The 19,980-nt window shown below is 41.8% G+C and overlaps 1 protein-coding gene across 1 annotated transcript in view; it reads right to left on the reverse strand.

The window, feature by feature from the left end:
- GDAP2 (ganglioside induced differentiation associated protein 2) overlaps positions 1-18,591 on the reverse strand; it is a 24,196-nt gene extending 5,605 nt beyond the window's left edge. The window contains exons 1-11 of the mRNA XM_010137329.1: positions 18,345-18,591; positions 15,661-15,800; positions 11,413-11,566; positions 9,866-9,954; positions 7,576-7,652; positions 6,359-6,518; positions 4,263-4,413; positions 3,212-3,288; positions 1,749-1,825; positions 1,046-1,185; positions 397-451 (exon numbers count right to left, since the gene is read on the reverse strand). Of these exons, the coding sequence (XP_010135631.1) occupies positions 397-451; positions 1,046-1,185; positions 1,749-1,825; positions 3,212-3,288; positions 4,263-4,413; positions 6,359-6,518; positions 7,576-7,652; positions 9,866-9,954; positions 11,413-11,566; positions 15,661-15,800; positions 18,345-18,520 (1,296 nt within the window). The 5' untranslated portion in view covers positions 18,521-18,591. The remainder of the gene's footprint in view (positions 1-396; positions 452-1,045; positions 1,186-1,748; positions 1,826-3,211; positions 3,289-4,262; positions 4,414-6,358; positions 6,519-7,575; positions 7,653-9,865; positions 9,955-11,412; positions 11,567-15,660; positions 15,801-18,344) is intronic.
- Between the last annotated feature and the right edge of the window lie 1,389 nt (positions 18,592-19,980).

The raw sequence follows: 19,980 nt of genomic DNA on the forward strand, positions 1-19,980 counted from the left end.
AGGGAAAGAAAAAGGTAAAACATCCAGGAAATGAACTACACAAGAAAAAATTCCCAGAGTTTTTGGTCATGGTTGCCAACTCTGCCAACCAGAGTGTAGAAAAAAGAACAAAATATTTATCTTTGAAAGAAATCAGATCCAAAGCTTCCACCTCTCTCTGTTAAGGGCACATGCAAAACACAGCACAGATAGTTGCACCACGTTGGGGTTCAGCTTATCACTAAGGCTGGAAGACTACACCTAGATCAACTCCAAATTCTAACTGTGGATCCAGAATATACTGCCTAATTTTTGAAGTCTTCTATATACATCCATATTCCTCATACTACAGTCTTACATGCTGCTCTGCCAACACTCAAAATATACTTTTATTTTTTACTAAATTATTTACCTCACCTTTGAACGAAATGTTGGGTGGACAAAATACAGTGCCTTCAAGTTCCTCTTGTACCTGGTTTAGAGAAAGAAAACGTTCTTTCAAAGTGACTTCTAATTAAGCTTACATACACAACTTAACTGCCAAAGCATAGGTCATTTTGCTTAAGTGCCTGTGATGTAATTTTACAAAGTTAGATCTAATATAAGAGCAGATACCAGAAAAATATAAGGTGGGTGGGAAGCAGAATGATTATTTTTTAGGTAAAGGCACCATAGCCTGCAGTCTTTTATACGGACAGTGGAAATTATGGACAAATTTTAACTGCCAATGTTACCCAAGCCTCTTCCTTCACAACTAGCAACATACTTTTAACAAAACCAGACTCCAGAAGCTGCACCTCTGGACAGAGGCAGACAACACACCCAAGAAGGCTTCTGTAACAGCTCCAGAAGGGAGATTACAGATGACAGAACTTCCTGGTTTAATAGATGGTTTTGAGGAGGAAAGAAAACGTATCTTCCTTCCTCTTGCCTTTGTTATTTATTTGGGTCTTTGTCCCAGCAAAACTCTCTCACAAATAAATGGGAAACCAGATGGAAGAAATAACAAACATTTGCACAGCACAGAGGAAGCACCAGAAGATGTTCTTTGCTTATGGACACTCACTTGGTGTCGACAACATCATAGAGCTTCTTCAAGAAATTAGAGTCTAGTTGATTGTAATCATTTGTGAGTGTATGGAAGTACACCAGGACGTATTCCTTCACTGCAATATGATCCATTACGTGGATGAAATACAGAAGAGCCTGAGACAAAAAAAAAAATTAAAAAAAAAATTGTATTTGCAAAGGACTCTTTCACAGATGCATTACATTTTAACATGCTTCCTTGAATTCACTCACAAATCAGGAGCCGTGGGGCTGAGTGGCATTACATTTCAGCCACAAAAGCAAGGTGAACATTCTAGGTCTTCAGCTTGACTGCAATAACTTAGATGTTGTCTTTGTCTAGCTGACCTCAGAAATAGAAATAATTTTTTGCTGTTTCCTTGAAAAACTAAATTTCACTTGTCTTGGCAATTATAGAAGCAAAGCAAGTCTCTTCTTCAGAGGAAAAAGAAGTCTATGTTAGGCCTGATTTTTCTAAAAATAGTCCAGTTCCTCCTTGAAAAAAGCCACCCCAACACACACAGGAGCTCTATAAAGGAACACATTTTTATCTGCCCATAAAAATAATTTCTATTTAATCTCTTCTAAGTCTTCTACAGAAAATGTTTCTAGTATTAACACTGAATTACTCTTTTAATGAGACTCTTCCATCCTGAACATACATATTCAGCCTGCACAATTCTGATTTTACAAAGCCTTACCTTTTCCATGTCTATCAACGTTACAGGGATATTTCTTCCAACCACCACCATCACTGTGCGACCACAGTTATCTACACCTACAAAAGAAAGAAAAAGATCTCTAAACTTCCCTTGGTCATGCCAGGTTTTGGAGTTGGTCCCTTTCAAACTGGGGAGAACTAGCCACAACTCAAGAGTTTTTGCAATACATCTGGTTTCCATCTCAACAACAGAGGAAATGTTCTTAGAGTTACTTTCTCACTGTACCAGAAGCTATTCTGATCCAAAACGGGGTGCAATATCCAAGAAACTTAAGCCTTAAGGACTGCAATTTTACATTGCCTGTGTACTCTACGTTTACCTAAATCTCAGTTAATAACACAGTTGTCATAAGAAATCTCCCAAAATGAACACCAAAAAAAACCCCAGCAAGCCTTCACTTGTAGTTCTACCACCAAAGCAAATTTCTTCCTAGAAACCAGACTCTAAAATCTAATGCACAGATTCCCAGACACTTCTTATGGACCTCCTGCAGCCGATGGAGCCTTGTCTAAGGCAAACAAAATAATTTAAAATTTCAGCTACTGAGTAGAAGGTATCACACAGCCTTGGTGTTTGCATAAAGCTCAAGGTAAGTATTTGGATTTTCAGGAGGGCAAAGATATCAACCTAAGTGCTGAACAGACTTTATCTGCAGAAAAATATACTTTTGAGAACCTCACTACTTGCCTGTTTCTTCCCGTCATGCAGGTGCAAAAGCAGCAATAAACCCCTGGGACTACGGCAAGTTTTTACATCTGAGTATGATATTACCTAAAGAGTGACAATGAACTACAGGTTCCCCATCACTGCTTCCCAGGCTGCAAGGACCTCGCAGCTATTTCTTCCACTGAACTCTCCACTGGGTTGTTGAATCTCTCCCTAATCTCCCCGTCTACTGAACTCAAGGTTGCAAGACGTGCTGCCCATGGTACTCAGCTATTAGTACTAGGAGACACAGAGGATAACCACACTAACCTAACCTGAGGGAAATAAAACAAGTAATTTTGTTCAGGAAAGCTGTATTAAAAGTTGCTTTGGTAATTGCTTATCCTCTACACTAATCATCTAAAAGCCACATTCATTTCTTTGTAACAAAAGGCTGAAGACAGTTCTTTCAGTCTGAATTCTCATACAAAGCATCTTCTGCATTGGCTTAATCTAACAGTACTGATTTACACCTCAAGTTACACATAATCAGGATATGCACATATCCTTAGAGTGTTAAAGGGGAGTGAGCAGTTTGGGAGTTTACCACACAGTCTTTCAAAGCCAACCAAGAAAGATTTCCTTCTTTACTGCAGAGATGTTGCCTAGGTCTTGGCCAGGCTTCTAGCTTAATAAAATGACTCACTGCCTACTCAAGTCCAAATCAAATATTGTATTTTTATCTTGTATTTTTACTTTAAGACAATATACATCACTCATTGGTACTCTGAACTTACCTGTCTGGTACAAGGCTTTAAGAGAAGCAATATCAGAGAGGTCTTCAGCTCTTGCCTGACACAGCCAGCGATTATAACTAGAAAGTTAAAAACATCTGGTCAGATCTAATCCTCCTTCGGATTAGCATTAGAAGTAAATGGCAAAAGGAGGTCAAAATAAGCTCTTTCTGTGTGAACCCTCTCTCTAACATCATGGTTTTCAGACCTATGGAGCAATGATGTTGTTAAGGGAAAGTGAGGGTGGGGGTGGGTGGAGAAGACGACAGATTCGAGCGTCTTAGTTACATTCTTAGTGATTTTTCACTGGGGCAATGAATACACACCAGGAACTACAGTGGCATTGCACTTGGGCTGCAAAGATGTATTTAAATAGAAAAAAGTCTGACCTCAGTGTCAGTGTTTAAAAAATGTGAAAAAAAGAGAAAATTTATTTAAAAAGACTAGAAGTTGAACACAACTACACAGCAACCAGTGTCATGCATGGATTTCTTTTCCCTCCTTTGAATGGTGACCATCTAAGTGCCTCATCTGACAAAACAAGCCAAGCATCGTACCTCAAGAGGACACCTTCTAGAAGCCCTTTCCATGCTAGAGATCACGTGCATTAGGGTTAGTGGGGAGGGGGTGAGGGGGAGAAGAGGAAAAAAGTCTCAGAATTCATTTAACTTCCTGTTTTGAAAGATGGAAGAAAAAAACGTTTTGCTATCTGCCCAGAGGTGGTTGAGCAAATGGGCAGTATGGAAAGGAGGTGACCCCACTACAAAAAGCAGTGACAGAACAGTGACATCTTGTGGCAAAGAGATAAGGCAACTGGTTGGATGCACTGGGTACGCCAGTGGGCTCATCACTAGATTCCCTTTTCCTCCCCACTGTCACTTCCCTTCTCCCTTCAGGCCAAAGAGGCTACCACAGTGATCCAGGGTGACATCAGGCTTTATCTGTGTTTCCTTGCCAGAAGGTTAGGCTTTACAGAAAACAAAGTCATCATGAGGGTTGGTCCTCTGAACAGCTAACTAATGCAAAACATTCACACAGACAAGGAAATTCTCACTTCCTCTGATGCTGTTTTTGCAGTGCTGCCTCTGACAACTGTCCCTGAAGGATGAGCCGTCTCTGTTTATCAACATCTCCCTCCATGCGGGCAAAAGCATGGGAACCAATGAAAGACAAATCTGCCTCCAGACCCTCTTCATCTGAAGCATCTGCAGTAGAAAGAGAGGTAGCGTAAAATGTTCAAGCTGTGTACAAGACAGCAATACTGCTGATGAACTGCCATATATTTCAGTGAGCCAACCCAGCAGTCATGCTACAAACTACCACAAAAAACCCCATGATGCACCTTAATGTGGCTCTGATAGCTCACCAGTACCACTGACAGATTATAGCATGATTGATAACTATGGACTCCCTTAAAAATGTTGGTTTGCCTGGAAACTAACTGGGCTAATCCTAGTCATCAGCTTGTAACAGAGTGGTAACAGATAACTCATTCAAGGAACAAGGTCTGTAAAGAGTGACTTGGGCTTTACAATTGTCCTACTTGTCACATGGGGGAAAATAAGTATGCAGAGGGACAGCTGCTGCAGCTTTATTCAGTTTAGGAGCAGTAGCGTAGAAAGGGATCACTTCTTCTATCACTGACACTGCCTGAACAGATGCTGTAAAGCTGGAGGTAAACTGAGTTTAGATATTTTTATAGTATTGTTTACAACATGACTCTGATGAAGTGTGAAAGCACAGGCTCGCTTGCTGGTGAAATACCAGAACGCTCTTGATGTCCTCAAGGAATACCACTAAGTCTTCCAGCACTACCTCTCTGGGCTCCTTCCTACCTGTGTAGGAACTGAATTTCTCTGTTTTAGTGTGACATGCAAAGGGACACAAGTGCAGGATTCCACTACACCCATTTGCTCCTATGTGCATATGCAAACCAGTAATTTCATAAATCACTAACCAGTGGTTGAACGCCTCACACTGATCAGCTACAGCTGCCAATACCACTCTAACCAGCCAGCACTACCTCTCTGGGCTCCTTCCTACCTGTGTAGGAACTGAATTTCTCTGTTTTAGTGTGACATGCAAAGGGACACAAGTGCAGGATTCCACCACACCCATTTGCTCCTATATGCATATGCAAACCAGTAATTTCATATATCACTAACCAGTGGTTGAATGCCTCACACTGAGCAGCTACAGCTGCCAATACCACTCTAACCAGCAGTTTGGACAGGGGGAGAGAAAAAAAAAAGAACAAGCACCCAAACTGGAGCCCAATGAGCAGGAGTAGGTACATCAGGTATCAAATCGTGACAGGAAGACGAAGTTGTCTGTATCCTCACTGCATATATCCCAACGGGCCATACAAAAGTAGAAAAACCTTTGAAACCCAGCCCAAATTATCTCCTTTTGATGGTTTAAGGCTTCACCTGAAGAAGCGTAAAACCTATTGAGCACTGCTTAGTAAGTATGGCAGAACATGCCAGCTATGCCCATTTATATATTGAGGTGTTTTGTTGTATATCTCTCACCTCCTTAGCCCTGACACCCAGACAACCTCTTTACAAAGACTTCTTTCACTGAGCCTTGACAACCGTTTCCCAAACACCCATCTCCGGGTTGAATCTTCTCTCTTTCAGGGAGTCTCTGCTAGTTCTCATTGATCATCTACTAGTTTGACACACATGCTCTATCAACAGAATCTTATAATTTGAGACAACATTTGTTAATAAGCAACACTTTGCCAATATGTATGATAGACCAACATCAGAATAGACCAAGATTTTAACAATAATGCCTTTATAAGTTAGGGGCCGCATTTGATTCTGCAAAAAAACCTGCAAAAGTCCCAATCACTTCAGGGGAAAATTTACAAAGGGAGTGATACCTCTCCCCCAAGAAAGAAAAAGACAGAACACCTCTACCACATCCTCTAACTGCAACACTCTACACAATGAGGCAGAAAGCAGAAGTCACTGATGTGGAACACAGGAAGCCAACAATGCAGCTTGACAACTGTCTTCATTATAGCCTGCCTTAGGTGGAGTGGGGTAGGAAAACATTTCTCTGCTTCCCATGTGCCTTTTCTGCTTTTCCATCGACTTTCACTCACACAGAGATACTTATTCCAAAGTTCAGCTAAGAACTCACCATCCGGAACACCGGGCTTTTCAGTAATCCTGATCTGCCGCTCTGGTACTACAGGCTCCCCTTCTGCATTGCCAATATCTGCAGGGAGGTAAGGCAAGGACTGGATCTCTTCTTCCAGTGATCTTGGAAAATACAGAGGCAGCAACTTCTGGTAAGTGGCCTACAAATAACAAAAAATGTGAAGGAGTATATCATGCACGCTTGCTCTTCAGTTAAGTAACAGCTGCCCTTGTAGCAGGGACCTTCTCAGCAGTTGGAGGCAAAGTACCACTTCCCTCAGTGGTTTATTTTGAGCCATTAGCTGGCCATAAAGGCAGATAACCTTGATAAAAGTTCTTTGTTTTTTTTTTTTTTTGACACACTGGCAAAGGACCTTGAGAGGACTCTGCTTTAACCTGCAGGAACTCAGGTAGATTGCAGATACTTTAGCTTTGTAATGAAGTTACAACATGCATGGGTGACACACTTCAGCAAAGGAGCAAAGGTTGCTTACTTTAAAAGGCACCACTACACAGATTACCTTTAGTGATCTAACTGGGGAAAAAAGAAAAAGCAACAAATAAGCAAGAGAAGCTCTCCTCACACAGAGGAAAACAGTGAAAATCTCTACTGAAAATTGTAATACTTAATGTGTTCTCTCCAACTGATTAGCAGTTTCAGAACCCCCAACAAGTTAGTTATTTTCCTCGTCCAGATGCCACAGAACCTGAACTCAGCATGTGTGTTCTGCCCAGGAACTGCCATTAGCAAGTCCAACATACAAGAGAAATCAATACTCAAACTGCTAGCGTCTGTCTGAACACAGATCATTAAATGTCAAGCTTCTTATTTCAACAAGCCAGCAAGCAATGTTTAAGATGTTTGTGGGCGATCTCTGGACATGCTAAACCAACCCTTATAAAGTACAAGGGAAGCAGCATTGTGTGAGGAGGAAATCTTGTACAAGGAATTTCCTTTCTGTTTGGCAGAGAGCTCAGCTGCACGCTATAACCTCTAGTATTGGCCCCTGTTCATGGCTCAGGAACATAGAAGCCAGAAGTGGAAAGATTCTGACCGTGTCCATAGTGTCTGCCAAGAGCATAAACAGTACTGGAGAGAGAAGGATGCTGTGCGACCAAAGGTGTGGGACCACAGCTCTGCAGCGCAGGAGTTAATACTGCTGCAGAGAAGATCAAACATGCTCATGAATTTCGGTGGAAGGAACATCAAGGAAATACCTCTTCAAGCTCAGAGACTGCAAACACCACCTTCTCCAGAGTCTCTCCATGAATCTCCAGGAACCTTCTAACTGTGCCTGCAGGAAGAAGACTAAAGGTAGTTAGGAAAACAGGAGGAGAAATTTACACACACTATCACAAGAGACAAGTCAACATAGTGCAGAATAGAGACACATCTCTCTCAAATGAAATAGCTCCACAGGCTGCATTGGAAGTGTGGATTACATGGTAGTTTAATACACCAAATGGATTGTTGGTCATATTGGACATTTCATCTCCACTCTCTCCTGAGGCTCACTTTAGAGACGGATACAAAAAGAGAAAAAGTCTCGCTCTGATTTCAGCTTACTAGGTATTCCTCACTTTGTGGAACGTGATTCTGTGGCCCTGCAAAAGCCAAGTCCTTCCTTTACAGAGTCCTGTGCAAACTGCCAAAACCATACATCCCTAGAACAAGTCATTGTGCTCTAAGTTACCAGGGACACAGTCAAGCTCCTAAGCATTTGCAGCTGAGGGGAAAAAAACCCGTGTTTTGTAACCAAGCTCCCAGACAGACATATCCTTGTACTGATGAGGTCCTTGAGCTGCAATGATCTTGACATAGGTCAGGATTTTCAAACGCTTTCCTATCAGACTGCCAAGGAAGAAAGCGTCCAAACAAATACATTGGTCTAGCAGTATTTTATCAAGTAGCATACAGGCCTACAGAGACAACAGAAGAGTGATAAAGGAAAAATAGTCTGCTCCACAGAGAACATATTAGTGTGAGTTCTTCAAGAAACAGCAAAGGAAAAAAAAAAGAGCTATTATGAAATACTTCCTGTAGAGAAATTAATGTGTAATTGGGTTGACCGGCAACACTACTTCATGGGACAAATGCAGTTGTGGAGTTCCACAGCAAACAGCTTTCTGAACCTATGTTAGCAGATGTTTTCGGATGTCTCACTCATCAGGAAGATAGCAGAAAAAACAATGGACTAATCTGTTTCTTCAGTATCAGCACCTCTGCTAAACTGAGGGCAAGAAAGTTTTCTCCAGTCAGTTCGCACAGCAAGCAAAAAACCCAATCCTTCCATCTGCAACAACTTCACTATCGTGCAGGAGCACCATGCAGGAAGGTCCAGGGGCTGGGTGGTAGTGGTGGAAAGCAGACAGGAGCAGGACAACAAAATTGAGAAAGTCAAAAGAGAAAAGGGAAAAGTAAAAGCCAGGCAAGTATTCTGCTCCAAGCATGTTTCTATTCATTAAGTATTTTCAGCCTAGGAAATTATCTGATTTGTTTTTAGTAGCCTTCATTTTTTTCTTTAATACAGTTTACTCTGGAACCCAAACAAGTTTGAAAACTTTAAGTATCTACAATGCTTTTTGGTAAGAAGTTCCATAAAACAAAAAGCGTAAGCATAAGAAACATTCCCCCTTGTTTGATCTGAAGGTGATTCATCCTAGCATTTGTTTGAAGGTTCTCATTTTGGGAGACATGAACACGTGATTCCTATTCACTATTTTCATGACACTGGTAAGTTTACAGACATCTGTCACACTCCCTTCAAGTTCAGTGTATTTCAGTTTGAAAAAGACTTTAGCTTACTCAGCTATTTCTTCCCTTTCCCTATTCTTGTTGACCTCCTCAAGCACGTACTACACAAGTCCTACTATATTCTTTCTGAATGTGCACCTTTAAGGGGTCAACGAAACACAGATTTAGAGCATAACGTACTTAGTTTTGTTGTGTCTTACTCAGCTTGCTGTTTTGAACTCCCGAGCACTGTTTTCATGGAACTACTATAATCTCAAGACTTGGCTCCCCAGGATTAGCCTATCATTTTGTGTGTGAAGGCGGAAGCATAGAGGGATGGGTCAGGGAGGGGAGAATATCATTTCACGTTTGGATATATTGATGACACTAATACAACAGATGAAATTCACTCTGTTGTTTGAGGTCCAACTACAGCTCTTCAGCAGTAAGGCCTCATCTTTGTTATTCCCAAGAATTTTCTGTTACCAGCAAACTCTCTCACTTCTCTGTTCAGCATCTTTTGCAGGGTATTAATCAAGATATTGAAGACTGCAAGTTCCAACACAGATTCCCAAGGATCTTTACTGATGACCTCTCAACAGAGAAAGGATCACTTGTTTTTATTCTCCATTTCCTGATCAATCACGGAAGGCCTTGCCTTTTTACAGCCTGTAACAAACTACAGCCCCCATACGCGTTTCCCCATACGAACAGCAGTCTGTGAGCAGTAAGCAATCTGCTACTCCAGTTTACAGCACTTTCCAACAAACTTACGCAGTGCTATGTGGGTTGCATCCTCCAAGGGGTAGCATCTTTTCAGAGAGTTAATGACACAAAATCCTACAGAGCACATTGCCTGTTCCCTAAAATCCAGAAAAAGAGCAACGAATTAATAGACTGTTAGATGAGAACAAATGTCTGTCAGTACAGTAGGCAACACCAGTAAATTTATCCTGCTTCTATGCAGCAGCAACCCTCTTTGAGGTTTTTGCAGAAGGAAGGAGGGAACCATTAATGATTCCACACTGTTCACTCTTGTGTTTGTTCTCCGATTTCTCCTTCTACCTCGCTACATTGTTCCTGCAGTTTCTCATATCCTGAAGGAAAAAGTTCTTCCCTCAAGCTTCTTGCAATCCTTTCCAAAATACTTTCCTTCCTGTATAGGATTGACAGCTAGGAGAAAGGGGGAAGAGAAGGTTCTCTTTATTGCAAAAATTCTCCTGTTCTTCCACCTCACCTATCACTTGTTTTGTTAGAGATCTGGACACAGACTAAGGTGGCTTATTCAGTCCTAGGTATGGTTAGACAATCGTTGGCACAGAATGATACATACTTTAAGATCAGCAATACTCTTCCAGCAAAGAGCCACATTTTTAGAGAGTAAAGCAGAGGGGTGGCCAACACTTACCAGAGCAGTTTACTCTAGAGAACAGATCGGCTGAAAGGCACTCAGAATTCAATAAGCAGAATTATTAGAATTTTTAAATAGTTTTTAACGTGTTTCAACCCAGGTCTGACTTTGCTTGTTACTTCTGAGAAAGAACAAAACTGGGACATACTTGAAACTTTAGCTGTTACCCTGATTATGAAACAGTTACTACTGCACTGTAACATAGACTTGGAACAGTTGATCTTCCCAACCCTAAGAAATTGTTAAATACATTTTCTGACGTTGTTCTTGTTCAGGCATTTTTTGTGACTGGTACCACTACGACAGCTGTTGCAGGACAAGAACAAAATACAGGAAAGAACACAGAAAAATGGAAAGAAAAAAAAACCCGTTAGCTAAGAGGAAGTAGGAAATACCACAGACGAAAGAGGAAAAACTACATACCCATCTGCAGCAACTGTGCATTTAGAAACACCCTGACTTAGAATTTTAGATGGCTGTTGAATGAAGGCAGAAAGGCCAAATACATGAGTTGATCAGCAGTCAGATCTGCCTGAGGGTAGGTCCATGTGGCTGCAGAGACACATGAAGTGGCTGCTTGAGGAAGCTCACTTAAAGCTTCTCATGGCACAGAACCCAATGTAATTATCAACGCAGCTTCTCCTCAGAGTACCTGAACGCTGCGCAGCTCTCGCTACACTGTTTCAGGACTTGAATCAGCCCAGATCTCTCTGCACATTTTATCTACATCGCAACGTGGATAACAAAAGGCATGAAGTATGCCATGAAACCACTGATGCTTTCATGTCCTTAGCCAGATCCACTAATCATGAAAAGATATTCACAACCATTTGGCCTCTGTGCAGACCCACATATCCAGAAAAGACGTGCCATGGATAGCAAACCCTCATGTAAGCTGCAGCGTGCTTACTTTGCAAGCTGCAGGACGTTCCGGTAACAGCTGTATAGAGAACTCTCAGCTGCTGTGCGATACCGGCTTTTGTATTTGGGTCCCACTGTGTGAATGATGAAACGTGCAGCCAAATTAAAGCCTTTGGTGAGTTTAGCCTCGCCTGTCCTGCACCCTGAAAAAAAATAAATACAAGGATAAATGCCAATGTCATGATAAGAAAGCCAAAAGTATTCAAGCCCTTGACTTCCTCCAAAGTCAAACAACACCAATTCATATACAGAAGACAGTGTTTTAGACATCAAATATTAACGATATCATCCTTATCTCATAACAGCTGCTTAGTATCACCTAGTCAGGTGAGAGGAGGTGAGAGCTATGCTCATTCCTCTCGGTTTTAAAACTATGCATACAAGGACAAACCAGAAAGTGTTAGAAATGCTGTCTTAATGGCAGAGCTTACTATACTACGCACAGAGCCAAAGGGAGAAATGATTTAACAATGTGCAGAGAACTGATACACAAATATGCTATACAACCCGCAGCAAAAAGTCCTTCTGAATTTAACAACTTGGTTTGGGGAGATTGCTTTTGGATGAAAGCAAGCCTCCTTAATCAAACCCACCAGCCGGCAGCAAAGTTATTAAAAATGAATACATCAAGCACTTTTTTCACCTGCACTGCCAGAACAAGTTGGCTTGCTTTGTTTTACAAGTTTCTTCACGTCCACAAGGCAGAAGCACGATTCTCATGGAGATCACAGTTTCTTGACAGACTAGGTATATAGTCTCCAGGCAAGGAAGTTCAAGCAGTATCTAACCGTTCCATTCACAGCACCCTCCACTAGTTACACACTCTAGGATCATTGACTGCATGCTAGCGCACTTCACGTCTTTATCCCTTTTTGCTTTTGTCTGCTCTTTGTCTATTCCCTGCAAGTTACTCCTACTTAATTCCTGTCATTTCTTATAAAGAAAATCAGTTTGTCAGAACCCTCAATGACATCCACAGACCTCTCTATTCCCTTCAGTTTGTCAGTATGTTTCTGATAATGAAAAATCCAGGAACAGCTACTGCATTTGAAGACTGTTTTTGCTTTGGCACCTAGAAGTCTGCTAACTCTCCCCTTCTTCACTCAAATCTACTCTGGTCCAGTTCTGAACACCTGAAGAAGTATTTCTAGTCTTTCTCTTTCCCTACCCTCAAAGACGAGCATTTTCCACCTTCTTCCTTCTGTTTGTACAGCTGCACTTCAGCTTTCTGATCTGGTTGAAAACTAATATTTTCACTGGATTAGCTTTCAACCTGATCTTATAGATTGCTAGTGCCCACAAAAAGGAATGAGACATGAGCAAGTAGCTGCAACCACCCTTCTGGCAGCAGCACTGCAGTAGTTTGGCTTAAGTCAATCATGAGGCTGCCCATTGAATAGAAGTGTTCACCTCTCTCCCTCCACTCTGGTCCTTGGGGTGCTCAGGCAGGCTTATCAGCATGCATGAAACCATATTTTATGGCAAGACACATTCCAAGTTGAGAAGCTCTCCTACTTAAGACTTTAAGCATGGCTTTTTTAATGGAAACACTACGCCACCTTTACGCCAACATCTGTAGACTTTTTCATCCGATACCTCACACCACTAGCTTCTATAGACCTCCACCTTGTTTCTTCAGAAGGAATAAAACAGCATACTAAAACAAAGCATACTCTTCTGAATTACTGCACATCCTCTAAGACACCTCGGCTCAAGACAGCAACTAAATAAACACAATATGGAAAAAGTAGAAGTTAAAACCAAAACACTTAATATATCAGGTATCAAGTCACTATTCTTCCTCTGTGGACCATCCAAGTCACACAACATGAAAAAAGCAAGCTAAGACCTGTAGGAAAAACTGTCTTGTGAAAAAGAATGAAGCAAATTTGACTGAGGTACGTTTATCAATTCAGTAGGGAAACTAATAGATTCAGACAACCAGATGTAGCATTAGTAATTTCTAACTACACCTACATCACACTTAGTACTTCCCAAATGCCTTCTGCCTAGACATCTCTACAAAATTCATAAAACTAAAGTGGACGGCAAGCATTATTCCTATTTTAAGATACAGGGTGAGGTGAGCTAGTAGAGTGAGCTGCACAGGTCAACGTCTGTAGCAAAACTGGGAACAGAATCAAGATCTTATTTTTTATCCTGTGAGATTTCACACATTAGAACAGCTTCTCTCCAAGATAGAAATGGAAACTCTGAATCTTCCGTATGAAGTGTGTACGGGAGAAAGTCTCACTGCGACTGGAAGACTCCTATGCATTGCTGTTACAGAAGGTCTTTATTAGACTGCAAAAAGTATGTGTTGATAGGCAAGCATATATCAATAGCACTTCATTTGCAAGCCTGGACCTTTGGCTGTTCTCAGGAATGCACGAGTTAGCTGAGCCTTAAAGAAAGCACAGGCCTTTGAAAGGTCAGCACATCACATGCTTTAAGATCGTGATTTTTCTTCTACAAATTATTAATATATACCCAGCAGTAGCAATAAAGCAGGAGAGAACCAACTGAAAATCCCCACTACACTCATTTTCCAGCTTTAGAGAAAAGACCATACATTTTCATTTTTTCCCAAGGGCATTCTCCTATGAAAAAAGTTCGAATGGGAAAGAGCATAAAAAGGCAGAGGTGACAAAAGAATCATCAACTAATTTTTTTAACTAAGCTCCCTTAAACTTCTGCTACCATGACAAAGATTTTAAGGGTGCACAAAAGCCAAAGCTGTAACACAGCCTCTCTTTCCTCCCCCATGCAAGATGCTGGTGGAGTGTCACAGAAAAACTTATTTCTGAAAAGTTCTAGTCACAAGATTAGAACTAAACTGTCACATACAGGGAGTAGAGGACCTACAGATTGCATTCAGAGATAAGACATCAGTATCACCACAGGATTGGAGGATGCAAAACTACACATAACTCAGCATGGTAAAGGGGAATTTAAGAAGCCAAGCCCAACTTTCACAAATAATTCCCTACGGAGCTGACATCTCAGGTTTTAAAGGACTCTGCAGTGTAACTCTCTTCCCACCTCACAGTGCACACAAAAACCCCAAGTTTCCGGCACCGATAGAAGGGTCCTAATTATTCTGCTGTATTTTAACAGTTGTTTCTACCTGAAGGACACACTGACTTTTCCCTCTCCTATGAAACATTTGCTCTTCCTCCTGTTTTACTTTCAGGTTACTCACAAAAAGCAAGCTGAATCTGCAAAATAAGGTTTTATGAAAACAGAGGATGCCTATTCAACTGTAGTTTAAACCACTGAGAGTTTTACTATAAATATTATGGCTCTTCTATCTGTTTTGTAACTACATGCTAATGAGATAGACTCTCTTGTCACCCAAGAGAGTAAGCAGTGCTACTCAGTGACCAGCTCGTTCTCAAAAATCAGCTCAGTACCGTACATCCTAGAAACACGAACTCTTAACTGCAAACTGTATCAGACTTCTGTATAACTATGAACTCTTCATAGCTCACAGACAAAATAAGGAAAGTTGTCATCTAATGGGGACTGGAAATAAAGCTGAGCATTTGTAAACTTCATTATTGGCCATGAATCCGGTTAATAAAGAACCCAGGTAAAGCAATTTTTTTTTTTCAGCATTTCCAGAATAGCCTTCCGTTAGGGATGGTCTTGTAACTTTCTAATAAAACCTTTTGTTGTGCAGAAAAGGCAAATGAATTCAGCAGTTTAAGTAGTCACTAAGACTTTATCTAGACATGCAGCGTTTTATGAATCCATCTATTATTAACATAGTTTCCTGAAAGATTGTGCACTTATATTAATAGCCTGAAAGAGGGTACATCAAGTATATACAAGACCCATTGAATTTCTGCAGTGGTCAACTTCAGCGCCTGTCTTCCGCAGTGTATACACACCAAACAGGGTAAGAGCAAACTCTTATGAGGTACAAGACTGACTCCTCGAGTAAAAGCTCTGACAAGCTAACTACTCTAACTGGTTTCAGGTGACAATGGGAATTATTGTATCACAAATTAAGGGCTCAACGACTCAAACATCTGCCACAGATTTTCAATGATCTGAATGGTAAAAAGAGACTAGATTGGCATGAGTTTCCTCCATTTATTTAACATTAACACCAGATGTTGGGGGAAAATAAAAGCTATACCTTGATTTTAGTTTATGCCCAAATCCTGATACTTGCAAGGACTATGCAAGGACAGTAGACTTGAATACAATAGAAATGTCTCCAGGCACTTACCTTTGAGCTTCTGGAGTTCATCCCTCAGGTCAGGCCCAGCATGCATGAATATACTTTCAGATACTGGATTCTTATCAGTGAGAGACTCATTACTGGTATTTACTATGGCTGTGCAATTCAGTAACGCTACATCTCCTTTCCTGAGGAAACAAGGAAACAGTTTATTGCAGGCTAAATGCAAGATTAAGCAGGATATTCTCAAAGAAGTGCTGACAAGCAAGGAAGTGCCAAGTTAAAGCACTAACAGTAGAGTACCTTGACATGATCTCCACGCAGAACCATCCTTCGACTCTGAATGATGCGAGTCAAAGAATGAAGAAACATCGCATGCAACCTACCCGTTCCTTAAAAACTTCCAGCCTCAACAGTAACTTAGTGATGTATGTAGAACAGACAGTGTTCTAGCTGCACATCGGGCAGTTCAACTAGCAGGACATGTGAAGCAGTGTGCTAAACTGATGGAATGCGATGTGTTAAAAAACCCCCACGTATTCTCTCTTGAAGGTAAGAGGACAGTCCTTGGGGCATATTACTTTCAAATCTTCAACAACTTTTTCAGCGTACTTTTTAAAGTTTGCATATACACCATCCAGGGCACCTTACTGCTGCTCTCTTCCTGAGACCACTGAGGATGTAGACTGACACCACAGCTAGACAAGTTTTCATTTCTTTTGTTCTGACACTGTGAAATCGCAATTTGATCATGTTCATTCTACTGTCTGATGATCAGACATGCAGAAGACAAACAAAACAGAAATGCATAAGAGACAATGGAGTAGCAGAACTCTGACCCGCTTTTTGTGACAGCAGCAGCCATTAGAGATTTTGCGATCAAAGGGCATAACAAGGGAAATAAAGATTCCCATGCACAGGAAGACATTAAAATAACAGTTCAAATTACACACATTTATTACACCCAAGCTCAAGTCAGAAGACATCTTTAACCTTTAACTGCTCTCTTCAGAAAATCCATGGACAGTCCCATTTCCTGCATCTATTAACCAGAAAGAGGTTCAGCCTTATCTCTGAATCTGTGTCCCTGAAAAATACTTCTCACTTTGCATTGATTAACAAAGAATTACTTGTCTAGAGAGCAGGTTCAAATATCTGAGTTACTCCCTCAGTTTTTCTTTCCTGTAAGCTCACCTCAGAACACTACTTTATCAATCGATTTTGGTAGAAAACCATGGAGACAGAACACAGAAAGAAGAAAGAAAGGGAGGGGGCAAGTGGAGAGCCCAAAGCAAGCCACAAGAATGACATGAACAAAGAAACACTGATGTAAAACACAGAAATGAAAGCAGGATAAAATCATAGACTCATAAAATCATTTTGGTTGGAAGAGACCTTTAAGATCATAGAGTCCGACCATTCACCCCGCACTGCTAAAACCACCACTAAACCATGTCCCTCAGCATGACATCTACATGTCTTTTAATACCTCCAGGGATTAAGAAATTCTTCCTAATGTCCAGCCCAAACCTCTCCTGGCACACCTTGAAGCCATTCCCTCTTGTTCTGTCAGTTGTTGCTTGGGAAAACAGACCTATCCCCACCTCACTACAACCTCCTTTCAGGTAGTTGTAGAGAGTGATAAGGTCTCCCCTCAGCTTCCTTTTCTCCAGGCTGAACAACCCCAGTTCCCTCAGCTGCTCCTTACAGGATTTGTTCCCTACCCTTCACCAGCTTCATTGCCCTTCACCGGGAGGCACAGCCTCACCAGTGCTGAGTGCAGGGGAATAAGATCATAGAGCCCGACCATTCCCCCCGCACTCCTAAACCCACCACTAAACCATGTCCCTCAGCATGACATCTACATGTCTTTTAATACCTCCAGGGATTAAGAAATTCTTCCTAATGTCCAGCCCAAACCTCTCCTGGCACACCTTGAAGCCATTCCCTCTTGTTCTGTCAGTTGTTGCTTGGGAAAACAGACCTATCCCCACCTCACTACAACCTCCTTTCAGGTAGTTGTAGAGAGTGATAAGGTCTCCCCTCAGCTTCCTTTTCTCCAGGCTGAACAACCCCAGTTCCCCCAGCTGCTCCTTACAGGATTTGTTCCTTCACCAGCTTCATTGCCCTTCACCGGGAGGCACAGCCTCACCAGTGCTGAGTGCAGGGGAATAAATCACTTCCCTCCTGTTGCTGGCCACACTAGTGCTGATACAAGCCAGGATGCTTTTGGTCTTCTTGGCTGCCTGGGCACACTGCTGGCTCATATTCAGCCGGCTGTGAACCAGCACCCCCAGATCCTTTTCTACTGGGCAGCTTCCAGCCCCTCATCCCCAAGCCTGTAGTGTTGCAGGGGGCTGTTGTAATCCAAGGATAGGACATGGCATTTAGTCTTGTTGAACCTCATACACTGGCCTCAGCCCATCAATTCAGCCCCTCCAGATCCCCCTGTGGAGCCTCCCTACCCTCAAGCAGACCAACATTCCTGCCTAACTTGGTGTCAGGTGCAAACTTACTCTGAGTGCACCCAAACCCTTCATCCGGATCATTGATAAAGATATTAAATAGAACACTGAACAAAAAGATTATTTACTTCCCAGACTTGAAATGTTTGATTCAAGGAGAGAAGGCTTGAAGGCTTTATTCTATAGCAACGATTGTGTATGAGGCAATTGGATCCCACAGTAAATGGAGAAGTGATGGCAAATGTACCAGAGCCACACGGAACTTACCATAAGATTATTTTCTCATTGATGTCTTTCCTGTATGGAAAAGGTGATCTAACATCAGCTTGAGCTTTTTCAACAGGATTTTGGGGAGAGTCCAGCTGCTTAGCCTCATAGGCATCAGTCCAGCCTGGCAGACTGTCAACATCCACAAACTGGGAAGGAGCACCCAAGGGATCCATGGGATGGAAACAACAATTCCTCTCCTCTGCTAACTTGCCACACTCAAATTCTCACTGGAGTCTTCCTGGTGCTTTAAGGGAAGAAAATCAAACCAGATCACCAGCTGTTCATTAATAGTAATCCCGGCGGTGCCAGACCTTTTACAAGTCTGCAATGCAATTACAGCTAGCAGAAAACTGAAAAACAGATTTCCCACTCAGCTGCTCCGGCTTTCTGTTTTGTTATCTGTATGGACAAAGGCAAGGCAAATATTGTGCTAACAGAAACCTTCTGCAGTAGTGCAGGATGAAAATACCTCCTCTATTAAATTGGACTAACAGGCTTGTGACCTTGCATTTTAAAAATGCTGAACACAAATTCCCAAGTGTAGAAAGGACCTAAGTCTTCCTGAAAATTATAATTTAAGCAAAAAAGCAAATTTGTAGCAGGGTTTGTCTAATCTATACCTTCAGAGGTTTTTGTTCTAGCCCTAGGTCATACTTAAAAAAAAACAAACAAACCAAACCCACCAAAAGAAAATACACTGCTGTCCCAAAACCCTAAACACATAAAGCTCCTTACAAACAAACTAATGAAAACATCCTCCCTCCCCCCAAATCATAAACCCCTTGCAGTTCAGTGAATGCTGCAGCACCGTAAATAAGACTTACAGTTGCTTAGTTCTTACAGTCACACACCTAGGCACAAAACCCCTTCATCCAAATAGGTTTTGCAAGAAACAGGGCAAAGTTATGAATTTGAACGCTGGACCAATGAACTTGCAGAGTGAACTCCGCCTTCTGACTCTTTTTTATTTTTAAAAGTCTGAGTTGACACTGGTTGCTAGATTAAAACTCAAATTTGCCAAAACATACTTTCCAATTGCTAGTACGCAACACCTAGGCTACTACGTTTTCATTGTGACTGCTACATTGTGCTAGTGAATTAAGCTAGCACAAAAGTACTCACATAAATAACTTGCTTGCCACATACGCACTTACTATTTAGCCCTTACACAGGTTCATAATTGATAATAATTTTGAAAGGAGAGCATCCATAAGCGGCAATTCTGCTGTACCGATTATGAAATATATTCATTAGTTAGGAATACAAAAAAGCCACAAAACCAACCATCCAAACTCAAACTGAGGTGTAATAAGGGCGACACTAGGGCAAAGATGGCCATAAGAGCACCTGAGTAAGATTTTCGCCACGAGCTGGAAGAAAGGCAATGAACGAGAAGGCAAAAGCGGTTAGAGCGGCTCCACCCCAGAGCCCATCTACAAGAGCGTCTTCTCCCTGCTGAGGAACTAAACCCAGGGCAAGAGGCAGGCAGGCCGGCCAAGAGCGGTGCCCGTGAGCTCCTCCGCGACACTCGCCGCTCATCTGCTGCCCGGGGGCCTCCCGCGGCGCCGGCGCGGATGACAGGCTCGACGCGCGGAACAAAACGCTACAGGCAGGACCCGAGGCGCCCCAGCTT

The sequence above is a fragment of the Buceros rhinoceros genome, unplaced genomic scaffold (assembly GCF_000710305.1).
Source record: "Buceros rhinoceros silvestris isolate BGI_N320 unplaced genomic scaffold, ASM71030v1 scaffold8690, whole genome shotgun sequence".
In the NCBI taxonomy this organism is placed as follows: domain Eukaryota; kingdom Metazoa; phylum Chordata; class Aves; order Bucerotiformes; family Bucerotidae; genus Buceros; species Buceros rhinoceros.